At 42.3% G+C, this 15,428-nt stretch overlaps 1 protein-coding gene across 1 annotated transcript in view; it reads left to right on the top strand.

The window, feature by feature from the left end:
- Positions 1–531: 531 nt before the first annotated feature.
- The window catches only part of LOC125376968 (CD209 antigen-like protein C), a 43,129-nt gene continuing 28,232 nt past the window's right edge, over positions 532–15,428 (top strand). The window contains exons 1-3 of the mRNA XM_048389699.1: positions 532–911; positions 2,861–2,945; positions 9,923–10,090. Coding sequence (XP_048245656.1) covers positions 555–911; positions 2,861–2,945; positions 9,923–10,090 — 610 coding nt within the window. The 5' untranslated portion in view covers positions 532–554. The remainder of the gene's footprint in view (positions 912–2,860; positions 2,946–9,922; positions 10,091–15,428) is intronic.

The raw sequence follows: 15,428 nt of genomic DNA, 5'->3' as shown, positions 1-15,428 counted from the left end.
AGGTGGTGATGATAAGGATCAGAAGAAAATAAACTTGAGTTCGATTTCACGTTTGTCTAGGATAAGTACGGTAGGCACATGCTAACTGATTCACGTCATACTTGTCTAAAGTTGCCAATGTACCTACTGAATACGCCCATATGCCTCCGTGGGTGCATCACTCTGGTTTGCAGCCTCAAGGTGATGTCTTCGTTAAAGCTGATTAGTTTCATTTATCGATTTATTGAATTAAAACATGTTAAAATATTTTTAACAGGGTACATTGATCAGATAGATATATGTAAATAGTAAATATATAATGAAAGCTTAGCCATCAATAAAACATTTTGCAGACATTTTGCATTATATACGGGTACTGCCCTAAGTCAGTTTTGATCTAGGCAACAAAATTCACTCAAATTTCAATACTCGGACACACGTACCATATGTGTCTTTATACCCCCCCCCCCCCCCCCCACACACACACACCACCAACCCCCCCCCCCCCCCCCCGGTTCCATGGAAGCGTTGACGTGGTGATGGTGACTTGTATGTACACTGAAACTTGACGCTTAATGCTCCACCAACTTGCCCTGAAGAAGATGTCGTCTGGGTGTAGCATGGACGGATTTGTCTCTCTGCTGGTCATCCTAGGTCTGACCACTGGTTTCAACGGGTGTCTATGTTCTTGCTGGACGGATGGGTTGATAAAAGCTGGGAAATATCTACAATATTCAGACTTTGCCGAAGTGCCTCACAGCTCAGTATTCTCATGTGCTGCGGAATGCTACAAATATGGAATTTGCAAATCATTTAACTTCAATAAGAAGACAAAATCTTGTTCTCTAAATTATGAAGATGATGTACTGAGATCTGAAAACCTGATCGCTGCTGACAATCGGATGTACAGTAAAATTGAGGGATGGCCAAAGGTGGGTGCCTATAACAATTAATTCTTAAATGGGGGCACGGGTGGCCCAGTCGTTTAAAGCGCCGCGATTCGCTGTGCAGAGTTGCGTCCCTTGGGCACGCCACAAACCTATGATTGTGGGTTCGAATCCCGGTTCACCCCGATTATGTTTCTAGGTTTGTCAGCACCATACCCGTGCTCGTGGGTTTCACCGAAGTGGTAAACCTGCATCACTTCGGGCTTTCCTCCCACATTAAGCTGACACGCAGCGATATAACTGGAATACTGATACTGTTAAAGCGGCGTTAAACCCAACTCACTCACTAATTCTTAAATGTTGTTCATAGATTTGATTTGTCAGTTTTACATCTTTATTGTCCCTTTGTTGTTGCATCCTGTACGCAGTGTTCGAAATAGCTGCCTGCCCGCAAGCCAAATGCCAGTAACTTTTAATTTGGGCTAGTAGCATTTCCGTAATGCTGGCCCGACTATCTAGTTGAAAACGTAATCAATACATATTTATTTGGACGAATCATAAAGTTAGGGCGTCATTAAATGTCAAAGTCTGCTGTCATTTTGTTTCCATGTCGTGTTTTATCGAAGTGTTTTGGGCAAGTAATATATTTTCAGGGCTTGCGATATTTTTTAAACAAGTCTCTCTGGCCAGTGAACTTTGGAAACTAATTTATACAATGCCTATACGTGAGGTGAGGTGAAATTGGGTTTAACGTCGCGTCCTAGATTATTGCACTTATATGGCGACGTGCATACACGTGTTTGTGTGTCTGCTTGAACTAATCAGGGCTTGCACTTGTCCGGACTGATGCCAATTTATAGTGCTAGCTCACTGAGATACCATGCCGCAGTTTAACATGAATACCCCACTCAGACACAGTGTACTGACTCCGAGCCGACCAGTCTTTGTTGTAGGCCCTTAATGTCGAGCGCCAGACAGGGTAACAACAAGTACCATCTTTTAACGTCTTTTGGTATGACGCAGCCGGGGGTCGAACCCCGGACCTTCAACTCTCCGGGCGGACGCTCTACCACTAGACCACGGAGGCGGTGCCTATTTGGCACGCAATGTTGAGATGTATTGGGTTATAAACAGTCGAGAAATGACGATAGAACACAGGCATTAACTATGGAACTGAAACGATTATTGCTACAGCTCGTACCATCAGCATAGGTATACGGGTACAGGTAGCTGAACGTTAGTTTCCGGAAATGTACTTACACGACAATATTGAAACATAGTTGATCTGGAGGAAAACCTGCCCAGTCAAATTGATCCTTTCTCAACAAATCTCCTGAAACAATGGGGAAAAAACATGCAGGTCCATTGTGTATTCATATATGTTTATGCACCTAACACAGTTGTCATGGGATTACAGATTTATTGGACTCCAGTGTATATAAAGATGCTATAACAAACAAACAAGGTACATTCTCATACCGCCATGTCAGAATGACGAGATCTGATTGGTCCACATGATCTTGATAAAATACTGTGTAGCCCGCCTTTGAGGGTAATGGATTTCTAAGCGTGGGAATAAATGTTTTATACCCCGCCACAAGCAGTGCAGGCTGCAAGTGCATTTCTGAGAGACAGAATATATCCGTTCCACCCCGCTTCACAGCTGAAAGCCGCACCCATTTTTCAGTCAGCGGAAGTCACGTGACAGCACGAGCTAACCCCAGCTCAACGAAACAGCTGTTTTCTATCAAGTTTAATTTTGTGTTAATTCTTTTACAGTTTCACATAAAAACATGTCGGTAGGATAAATTCGTTGTAGCAAGATCACTCGGGGTACATTGGGTTTTATGCTACCTTCGTAAGGTTTTATGCCACTCGCCTCCTAACGCAGGGCGCACCAAACCCCTCGTACCCCGAGTGACCCTGCTACAACTTATAATGTACTTTTTTTAAATGCCTACATTCTCGTATTCGTTTTATTTGGTTTGCTCAAGGTGAGGATAGCAGGAGCTTGTATGAACCAGATCTGCGCAAAGCATGAGAAATGTGTGCTGACACGCGTCGCCAGTTCTGTCTGTGGTAAGGCTTTTAAAGTGTTTTAATTTATCACTTAGCAGTTTGCTTACAAAAATAAGGGAACTAACGATTGTATGTAGCTGTTGGTGGGGTGTATATTTACAATACACTGGCGATGCATCTGAACGCAACATCCAATCACAATGAAAATTCACATCATGCACGAGCAGCACGGGATGTACGAACACACAGAAACGTGTACAGGGAAAATGCCTCCGAGACAGTATCTCAATGAACAGGCAAAATGGCGAAATGTGGGTACAATGGAGGGTGGGGGATGACGTCCAAGTCCATAGTTGCCTGAGTGTTTGGCAAATCAAAGAGTGAAATTTATCGACCTTGGGCCAGATGACGTCAAACAAGTGGGATTGCAACGAGACCTGGGCATGGCAGGTCTCAAGAGTGAGTGAGTTTGGTTTAACGCCGCTTTTAACAGTATTCCAGTTATATCACGGCGTGTCAGCTTAATGTGGGAGGAAAGCCCGAAGTGATGCCGGTCTCAGACGTTTACCACTTCGGTGAAACCCACGAGCACGAGTATGGTGCTGACAAACCTAGAAACATAATTGGGGCGAACCGGGATTCGAACCCACAATCATATGTTTCTGGCATACCCAAGGGACGCAGCTCTGCACAGCGAATCGCGGCGCCTTAAACGACTGGGCCACCCGTGCCCCCCAGGTCTCAAGAACGACACCTAAACAATATCGTCTTAGTTTATTAATTGCACTACGCAATAGATTCATATCTGCCTCTGTTATCAACAGCGCCTTCGTACAATAACAGGAAGGCGAATTTCAACATCTACCGTTATAATCTGGCTCTTTGCACCCTTCCTAAAAGCAAGGCATTCCCTGGAAGGCGTGGCCCTAACGGTTTACCATAGGCGGCAAAGATGGGAGCGGTCAAGGTAACAACAGGGTGTTGGTTTGGTTTGTTGTTTAACGCCGCACTCAGCAATATTCCAGCTATATAACGGCGGTTTGTAAATAATCGAGTCTCGACCAGACAATCTAGTGATTGATATCATAAGCATCGATGCACGCAATTGGGATCGATGAGTAACAACAGAGGCACATTGTGCACCAATGGCGTTTCACCATGTTAACAGACGAATCAATATGTTGCCTCAGATGAACAGATGACAGAAACATTGTTGGCGACGTAGCGGCGAGGGGTATGCCAGGGCAACAATTCTTGACTATAATCGGTATAGGATCGGTAGCGTCATAGGGTTGGGCAGTATCACACATGACAGGCGAACTGATTTGGTTGTTGTAAATGGTCATTTAACTTGCCAGCGACATGAAGACGAATTTTGCGTTCTGTCGTTGTTCACTACACTAGAACAGTCGGTAGAAGGTTGAACTACAAGATGATAAAGCCAGACCTCATCGAGCCTAGGATGTAACCGATTCTCTCTCTCCGAAGGAATACGGACATAGGATTGGCCCCCTAAGTCCCCTGACATGTCCCCATACAGCGTCTGTGGGATGTTCTCGGGCGCAGAGTGTGTACCATAGACACAGCACCCGCCAAGGTGGCCCAGCTTGGGTGCATGAGTGAGTGGGTTGGGTTTAACGCCGCTTTTAACAGTATTCCAGTTATATCACGGCGTGTCAGCTCGATGTGGGAGGAAAGCCCGAAGTGATGCAGGTCTCAGACGTTCACCACTTCGGTGAAACCCACGAGCACGAGTATGGTGCTGACAAACCTAGAAACATAATCTGGGCAAAACCGACTTGGGGAAGCTCTTCAGGCGGAATGGCGGGCAATACCAAGGTCAAGAGTCTGCCATCAAGGTGTGATGCGTGTATCGCCCAACATGGTGAACACAAATATTGATCTACACGCCCGAAATTAATTCTACAGACATTTATCGACATTACACCTTCACTATCATTTCATCTGTTCCCTTATCGTTGTAGTATATTTACATTGACCAAACTCTTGCCGGTGCTACTTTTTGGGTATTTCATTTTTTTACTTGCCCGTGAAGAGATCACCCGTTTAATAAACATACAGCTGTATTACACATTGTGTAATACCAAAACGCGTGCTTATGTACTCTCGGAACACGTTTCACGAACAAATATTGAAAGCTCTCAACATCCCTTGGCTTATTCAACGACATTGCCATTCGCGACCAACTCGTGTTATTCCGGGACAAGCCGAATAGCGACTCGTGCCCCGCTCATGGCCATTTTTGCGACCGGGTTCCGTCTCAGCGCAAACTGGCATACCTAAAACAATTGTCAACTAGTTGCGTAATGGTTCACTTACATTCCCCATATATTACATATATTTCAGATGCAATTTAAAGCACATCGGGACATGCGGAATTATACAGTATGATTGAACACATTTCACTGTGTCTTTGCTATATTTTTAGATGCAAAACATATGTAAAATCAAAACATATTTCTGAGGGATTCTTTGACGAAGAACTTGAAATCATACGCGCATTCTGATTGGTTTGTCGTATTTTCGCACATAACATTCATCGATAGGGGGACGAGTCTTCTTGCAGGTTACGGAAAGGGGCGAGTGGTGACGAATGCAACATTGCGTGTGGAGTTGATAGATCACTGAGAGGAGCTTATGCACACTCGATGACCCCAGCAACCTTGTTGCTTGGCTGACGTCACATGGCATTGTCTTGCCGATGGATCTTGCAACGAATATTCCACAAATTACGTCATCGGGTATTGTGACGTTATTGTAGTAAACTTTGAGGTGCAAGGCCCGTTCCACAAGGCGATCGTATTGTAGCGCAACGACAGTCGTTAGTCTGTTACAGTATGTGAGTTGCGATAGTCTTAGCCCTACGATAATTTCTTAAGGAGGACCGTTGTATGGTATTAAATTCATACGTTTCAACTTTTGACGTGTTTGAAGTATTATTCTGTTAAATTCAATTGGACTATGCCGTGGATCGTGTAGGTGTCAGCCTATTCATACTCAACAGTATAATTCTAAAAACGTTATAAATGGCAAGTAATAATTAAATACTAAACTCGCTCCCGTGTAAAACCAATTTTATGAAACTCGGGAATAGTTGTGGTATTACACGGGAGCTCGTTTAGTATTCTATATATATATAACGGCGTGTCAGCTTCAATTGGAAGAACATGTAGCTTTTAGATGTCTACTACATTGGTTTGAAAAAAAAATCTTTCTTTTTTAGAAATTTTATCTAAATATTTTACAGACGATACATATCTCTTCATAACAAACCGTTGATGGTCGAGATAATGTACAAGGTTAAAGATTTTATCAACAGATACTGATATCCTTGACGCGTCCCAACCGGGTTCAATCGTCATTTCCGAACATTATGCAATAGGGGCTGGTCACGTGACCACTTTTGGAAATCATACCTTGTGTTAGAGACATGTGAAAAGCTCTTTGAAATTTGCATTCGATGGTATCACTAAAATAATTAAAAAGCACCAAACTGATGACTTTTCAGCCATTTGAAGTCATATCGGTAATTATTAAATGTCCATCGGTAAACCCTTATATTTCAAGACCAATGTCGAAAATGTCGGCGGGTTGTGGGGTTGGGACAAAGAGTAAAGAAAAAAGTCACTGCGCGTAAAATTAAGGTGGCCGAAGTGGGCACAGGACGTTTCCCCAAGTTCCCGTATGCATTAGTACATGAGTAACATGTATCAGATATAATAACTTACATAGTGTCCAAGAATATAGTTCACTTTGATTGTATATATATTGTCTACTATAACACCATTGAGTGGCACTGACACAGGTCATAACATGCCCATGTTCAATGTCAATGTCACCCCGACACAAAAAGGAAAATACACGTGTTCCTTTTCATCACCATGCATCAATGGGGCACTTAGTCTTTCCAAAAAATTATAAAAATTTAATTCATAAATATATAAACTTTCTTAGGCAAAGCGAAACGGTTCATTCGACGAATGGCGGCTGAAAGGTTTCCAAAGTAACTTACTTGAAACATTGTATTCATTTCCTAACTTCAAGAACATGTTATTTACGTGCTACTCTTTTTCATTATGATAGCAAGGGAATCGGCAAGATTGTAATTAACGATCCTTCGTCTCTGACTATGAGAACCACTGGAAATGCAAGTTTCTTTTCAGTCGTCACAATCCATTGACCACTGGATCAATATTAAGCCATCGACAACATTGCGTATGGTCTCCCTCTGACACATTTTAGTTCACAATGCTTCACAGAAATTAAAAGCGTTCACTTGACAAGAACTTAGTTCTGAAAAATATCTGCCGTGGGTCCCCACATATTGTTTAGGTCCTCCTTTAGAGGAAACAATTCCATGGTTTTAGCGATGACTGACAAGTTCTTCTCTGTGTCAAATGAAATTCACCGGCGCCTTCTTAGAATATTGAATTTGGTAGGAGCGACACAGCGTCTCAAGTAACAAGAGAAAGGACCCAACTCAGTTTCACTATTAACAATGTTTAATTATTACCCAAACCTACAGTTATTCAATATTTACACAATTGCGAATACAATCTGGCAAACTAACATATACATGTATGTGACAAAGAAAAATGGGTGAATACTCAACGTGATACAGAAAACTTCACCAATCGGACACAATCCGGAAGCTCGTCACGAACATATTCCGATCACAATTCGATTAGCCCACGACACATTGTGCACAGACTAAGTCTAACTACAATCACAGTTCAACTTTCCTGTCTCTTACAAATGACCGACATGGTTGAATCGATCCCAATATTCCACTGGTAGGAATGTCACGGACCGACATGGTTGAATCCATCCCAATATTCCACTGGTAGGAATGTCACGGACCGACATGGTTGAATCGATCCCAATATTCCACTGGTAGGAATGTCACGGACCGACATGGTTGAATCCATCACAATATTCCACTAGAAGGAATGTCACGGACCGACATGGTTGAATCCATCCCAATATTCCACTGGTAGGAATGTCACGGACCGACATGGTTGAATCCATCCCAATATTCCACTGGTAGGAATGTCACGGACCGACATGGTTGAATCCATCCCAATATTCCACTGGTAGGAATGTCACGGACCACATGGTTGAATCCATCCCAATATTCCACTGGTAGGAATGTCACGGACCGACATGGTTGAATCCATCCCAATATTCCACTGGTAGGAATGTCACGGACCGACATGGTTGAATCCATCCCAATATTCCACTGGTAGGAATGTCACGGACCGACATGGTTGAATCCATCCCAATATTCCACTGGTAGGAATGTCACGGACCACATGGTTGAATCCATCCCAATATTCCACTGGTAGGAATGTCACGGACCGACATGGTTGAATCCATCCCAATATTCCACTGGAAGGAATGTCACGGACCGACATGGTTGAATCCATCCCAATATTCCACTGGTAGGAATGTCACGGACCGACATGGTTGAATCCATCCCAATATTCCACTGGTAGGAATGTCACGGACCGACATGGTTGAATCCATCCCAATATTCCACTGGTAGGAATGTCACGGACCACATGGTTGAATCCATCACAATATTCCACTGGTAGGAATGTCACGGACCGACATGGTTGAATCCATCACAATATTCCACTGGAAGGATATCACGGACCGACATGGTTGAATCCATCACAATATTCCACTGGTAGAAATGTCACGGACCGACATGGTTGAATTCATCCCAATATTCCACTGGTAGGAATGTCACGGACCGACATGGTTGAATCCATCCCAATATTCCACTGGAAGGAATGTCACGGACCGACATGGTTGAATCCATCCCAATATTCCACTGGTAGGAATGTCACGGACCGACATGATTGAATCCATCCCAATATTCCACTGGTAGGAATGTCACGGACCGAGATGGTTGAATCCATCCCAATATTCCACTGGTAGGAATGTCACGGACCGACATGGTTGAATCCATCCCAATATTCCACTGGTAGGAATGTCACGGACCGACATGGTTGAATCCATCCCAATATTCCACTGGTAGGAATGTCACGGACCACATGGTTGAATCCATCCCAATATTCCACTGGTAGGAATGTCACGGACCACATGGTTGAATCCATCCCAATATTCCACTGGTAGGAATGTCACGGACCGACATGGTTGAATCCATCCCAATATTCCACTGGTAGGAATGTCACGGACCGACATGGTTGAATCCATCCCAATATTCCACTGGTAGGAATGTCACGGACCGACATGGTTGAATCCATCCCAATATTCCACTGGTAGGAATGTCACGGACCGACATGGTTGAATCCATCCCAATATTCCATTGGTAGGAATGTCACGGACCGACATGGTTGAATCGATCCCAATATTCCACTGGTAGGAATGTCACGGACCGACATGATTGAATCCATCCCAATATTCCACTGGAAGGAATGTCACGGACCACATGGTTGAATCCATCCCAATATTCCACTGGTAGGAATGTCACGGACCACATGGTTGAATCCATCCCAATATTCCACTGGTAGGAATGTCACGGACCGACATGGTTGAATCCATCCCAATATTCCACTGGTAGGAATGTCACGGACCGACATGGTTGAATCCATCCCAATATTCCACTGGTAGGAATGTCACGGACCACATGGTCAATACAGGGACCTAGTAAGTATGAGACGTCTGTCCTGGGCCCGCCTCAGACCTCAAAATCCAAAGCTCCCACAACTCTAACGCCTGTCACATGTCCAAGCCTCTAAAACAATACGCCATACATTGCTTACATGGTGACATAAGCTACTCAATGTGGCGACATTACAAACCCATCACATTGGTAAAGTTAATCAATCACAGGTCAACTTTTGGTCCATCTTTACTGTAACCTTAACAACCTCTTTAGTTACATGGTGACTCTTTGATTATATAAACAATGCTCACAAATTGTCGATTCCCTACTATCAATAACAAATTGTGTTACATTCTGTTAACGACAATACGTTTCTTCACAGAGACCAGTCCGTCCTATGGAGTTACCTACACAACAGAGTTCATCGTCTCCACTCGGAAACTGAACTGGAAAGACGCAGCAGCTGAATGCCTGCGACAACACGGGACCTTAGCTTTCGTCGACACTCCCACAAAACAACAGGAAATAGAAGACCTGATGAAAGGGAAAGGTCAGTAAAATATGTTTTAGGTACACAGGAGATGACGTCCGAAAGGCTAATGACAAATTTATACACACGTGTCAGTTCTGAAAGGCTAATGGCAAGTTATGCACACGTGTCACTTCTGAAAGGCTAATGGCAAGTTATGCACACGTGTCAGTTCTGAAAGGCTAATGGCAAGTTATGCACGGGTGTCTGTTCTGAAAGGCTAATGGCCAGTAATGCACACGTGTCAGTTCTGAAAGGCTAATGGCAAGTTATGCACGGGTGTCTGTTCTGAAAGGCTAATGGCAAGTTATGCACACGTGTCAGTTCTGAAAGGCTAATGGCAAGTTATGCACACGTGTCAGTTCTGAAAGGCTAATGGCAAGTTATGCACGGGTGTCTGTTCTGAAAGGCTAATGGCCAGTAATGCACCTGTGTCAGTTCTGAAAGACCAATTGCAAGTTATGCACACGTGTCAGTTCTGAAAGGCTAATGGCCAGTAAATGCACACGTGTCAGTTCTGAGAGGCTAATGGCCAGTAATGCACACGTGTCAGGTAGGGAAGTGTGTTGCTCTCTCGACATATATGGTCAATACAAAATATAATGTTCGGTCAAGGTAAGGTATCGAGGAGTAAGAGGTAAAGGGTAAGTTGAGGTGATTCGTGTTTGCGAGCAGTCAGATAAGTGTATTTTCTCAAACTTAAAATACACCCCTACTTTGAATTGACAAAACGTTGGAAAATATTTGAAAAATATACCAAACTCTATTTTCATAATGTGTGAGTTGTTTTTGTGTGATACACTTGCATATGTCACGTGAAGCTGTTACATGTTCATCAAGTTTCATAGCTTGTGGATCGTTACAATGCATATAAGGAAGACTCTTTACAATTACGCGGGGATCTAAACGGGTATGCTATGATCTATTGCTCGAAAACATGCTAAATGGGCATTATATGAAATATACGTGCACCTTCTTGATTGTCCGTGCACCTTCCTGATTGTCCGTGTACCTTCCTGATTGTCCGTGCACCTTCCTGATTGTCCGTGTACCTTCCTGATTGTCTATGTACCTTCCTGATTGTCCGTGCACCTTCCTGATTGTCCGTGCACCTTCCTGATTGTCCGTGTACCTTCTTGATTGTCCGTGCACCTTCCTGATTGTCCGTGTACCTTCCTGATTGTCTATGTACCTTCCTGATTGTCCGTGTACCTTCCTGATTGTCCGTGTACCTTCCTGATTGTCCGTGCACCTTCCTGATTGTCTATGTACCTTCCTGATTGTCTATGTACCTTCCTGATTGTCCGTGCACCTTCCTGATTGTCCGTGCACCTTCCTGATTGTCCGTGTACCTTCCTGATTGTCCGTGCACCTTCCTGATTGTCCGTGTACCTTCCTGATTGTCTATGTACCTTCCTGATTGTCCGTGTACCTTCCTGATTGTCCGTGTACCTTCCTGATTGTCCGTGCACCTTCCTGATTGTCTATGTACCTTCCTGATTGTCTATGTACCTTCCTGATTGTCCGTGCACCTTCCTGATTGTCTATGTACCTTCCTGATTGTCCGTGTACCTTCCTGATTGTCCGTGCACCTTCCTGATTGTCTATGTACCTTCCTGATTGTCTATGTACCTTCCTGATTGTCCGTGTACCTTCCTGATTGTCTATGTACACTACATTTCATAAGTAACTTCCCCTATTTTTGCGAAAATTTCGCGAAATTTTCTCGCCACTATTGCGGCACTAACGCGGAATTATCACGCCACTTTTGAGCCATTAACGCGATTACTGCGCCCCTTTGAGACACTTTCGCGCCATTTTCGCGATAACATTTAACAAGATCGCGGCACTTTCGCGCCACTTTCACGGCACTATCGCGCCACTTTCACGCCACTATCGCGACACTTTCACGCCACTTTCACGCCACTATCGCGACACTTTCGAGACAGAATAGTCACGCTATCTTGTGACAGTTGTGCTAAATATACGGTACAATATATTGTATTACTCTTTTCCTTGACTGATTTTGAGTTAAACACGTCCCATTTTAATTCTGGAAACCCAAAAGTCCAGAAACTCTACTGTCTTTGCCCAGTCTCGGTTAAAGGTATTTACAAAATTAAACATTCTGTTTTCATGGGAACATACCAAGGAAGAAAAAATGAAAAATAAATTGTTCAAAAACCCAATATTTACACTATGTCCCCCATGGGCCTGCCCATGGGCGAAGACTGGCCCATGGGCGAGAATATGTTCCTTTACCCAAAACTCATGTTTTTGATTAAATGTATTTATTCAAGTATCATGACACAAAATTAAACTCATTTTAACTTAATTCAACGATTTTATAGCGATATTGAAATATTTCGCCCATGGGCGAGAAAAAGGTTTGGCCAATGGGCAGGCCCATGGGCGAGAATATGTTCCTTTACTCAAAACTCATGTTTTTGTTTCGCAAATACATTAAATGTATTTATTCAAGTATCATGACACAAAATTAAACTCATTTTAACTTAATTCAACGATTTTATAGCGATATTGAAATATTTCGCCCATGGGCGAGAAAAGGTTTAGCCCATGGGCGAGAATATTTCCCTTTGCTTAAAACTCATGTTTTAGTGTCGCATATACTTGAAGGTGTTCTTAGAAGTTTCATGTCACATAATTTAACAAATTTTAACTTAATTCAACTATTTTACGGCGTTATTGAAATATTTCGCTCTGGACGAGAAAGATTGGCCCATGGGGGAGAATATTTTCCTTTGCTCAAAAGTTTTAGTTTCGCAAATACATAAAGGTGTGTCTACAAGCATGACACATGATTCAACTTTTTTACGGCGTTATTAAAATATTTCGCCCATGTTTTCGTCAGTCCCTTTAAAGCATCAACTAACCGTGTGCAAAGTATATTGTATCGTGTTAAATATACTTTATATTATATCATTACATTACTATTTAAAGATATACCTGCTGTCGGTCAATTACGATCTACCACACCACGCGTGAATAAACAGTTATGCAGGTGTTGCTGTGGGCAAACACCTAGCCTGTAAATGTTTATTTTTTTGTGGATACATGTTTTACAAATGTTCGTTGATATGTGGATATATTAAGCACAAAGACAAACAAATGTTTATGAAAGATGAATTAGTGCCTTGAGATATTCATCAAGATGTGTATCATCGGTTAATGGGGTAGGTATGAAATATACAGGTACGCGTGCGCGTATTTTAATGAAAAAAACTATTCGTCTTTTATTGCATAACGTTTGTCTGAATATCTTACATTCTAACGAAATCTCGAAATAATTATTTAATTACATGCGGTGGCGAACTGACCAGTGGGAATTTTGTTTCAATGCGATTGAGGAAAACGTGATTGAATATTGTGACACAATCGACTTTAAACCGCACAGATGTATCTTCAAATGTGTTATATCTATAGATTAGTATATCTACCTATATACCACTTTATAATGTCACGGTACATCGTATTTAAAGAAAACAAGGGGCTCAAAGTGAAGCACTTTTACCGTATTTTCTTAAGAAAATCCAAGTCAGAAGTGTTCGGTCCGACTTGGCCCGTGTTGTCAAAATGAAATTAAACCTCACAGATGTGTCATCAAATTGATTCACATCTTTAGATTAGTATTATATCTACCTAAATACCACTTTATAGTGTCTCAGATCGCTGTACTTAAAGAAAACAAGGGGCTCAAAGTGAAGCCCTTTTCCCTCTATATTCTCAACATAGTCTCTATCAGAAGTGTTTGGTTTGTGTTGGGTCCGACTTGGCCCGGGCGGTCCAAATCGACTTTAAACACACAGATGTATCTTCAAACGTGTTTACATCTATAGATTAGTATTATACCTACCTGTACACTACTTTATAATGTCCCAGAGTACCGCATTTAAAGAAATCTGAGCCGTTAAAGTCAAGCACTTTTACTGTATTTTCTTAATACAAAATGTCAAAATCAACTTAAACCTCACAGATGTATCATCAAATGGATTCACATCTATAGCTAAGTATTATATCTACCTATATACCACTTTATAATGTCACGGTACATCGTATTTAAAGAAAACAAGGGGCTCAAAGTGAAGCCCTTTCCCCTCTACATTCTCAACATAGTCTCGATCAGAAGTGTTTGGCTTGTGTTGGGTCCGACTTGGCCCGGGCTGTAAAAATCGACTTTAAACACACAGATGTATCTCCAAATGGGTTTACATCTATAGATTAGTATTAAATCTACCTATGTACCACTTTATAATGTCACGGTACATCGTATTTAAAGAAAACAAGGTGCTCAAGGTGAAGCCCTTTCCCCTCTACATTCTCAACATAGTCTTTATCAGAAGTGTTTGGCTTGTATCTTCAACTCTGCACAGCGAATCGCGGCGCCTTAGACGACTGGGCCACCCGTGCCCCCGACACACAAGAGACTCAGTAACATTCACGCACCATTGGGAATATCAAAGTAAGTTTATACAGCAAACTACGGTTATAACGAATTCAAAGGGAACATTAATTGTAGATCGTAATAATTTAGTTCGCAAGACAATGGGCAATGGGCAAGCGTTGTGGAGATGATGGAATCAAATTTCACACCAACCGTGAACTATGGCAAAACTCAACGATCGTGTCAGTTATGCAAAGTGTCATTAATTTGACTTGGGGTGTGTTATTCATGATGGAGTGTAATATGATCTGGACAGTAAAGCAGTAGAATAACGTGCAACAAATTATTCATGATAATTTCCGTCGTTGTGTTCATGGCTATTCACAGTGACAAACATAAACAGACGGCAGACTATCGTTGTCACAACATAATATCCCCTTGTTCAAGTTGGCGATATAATTTATTCATCTGGAAGATATTGGAATTCAAACCACAGTGAATTACGCTACACGTCAGTGCATTTTTACAAAATAAATCATATGAAACCCATACCTATTGCTGATGTGATCTCTGCTGTCACGTTGTCATTTCCGGTTTGGTTGTCTCAAACAACAATCAGTAACGTAATCAGTGGCGTTGCTTTTCAGAGGCCTATTCGGGTGCTATTGTGGCCTTACAGTAATATTGATCGCTAAGCACGCCGCAGACTCGAGTTCCATTTCAAATGTGTATCTTACTCATTCCAGAGAAAAAGTGTGTCAAGGTAAACACAACAGGTTCTCAGGATTTAGATTTAAGTCCCAAAAGGAACAGAGGCTGTGTGTGTTTTGACTAAACACGTTATGCCATATAACACAAGGCGGGATCTCAACATCCCAAAATCTAATCCCTTTCGCGCGTCAATGCGTTTATAGCAATTCCACTGTTGTAACAATCGTAATATCAAACTGGTGCAGA

Source organism: Haliotis rufescens, unplaced genomic scaffold (assembly GCF_023055435.1).
Source record: "Haliotis rufescens isolate VD_foot unplaced genomic scaffold, xgHalRufe1.0.p SCAF_8, whole genome shotgun sequence".
Classification (NCBI taxonomy): Eukaryota; Metazoa; Mollusca; class Gastropoda; order Lepetellida; family Haliotidae; genus Haliotis; species Haliotis rufescens.
The sequence above is the reverse complement of the archived record's forward strand: the minus strand, read 5'-3'. Positions and strand labels throughout refer to the sequence as shown.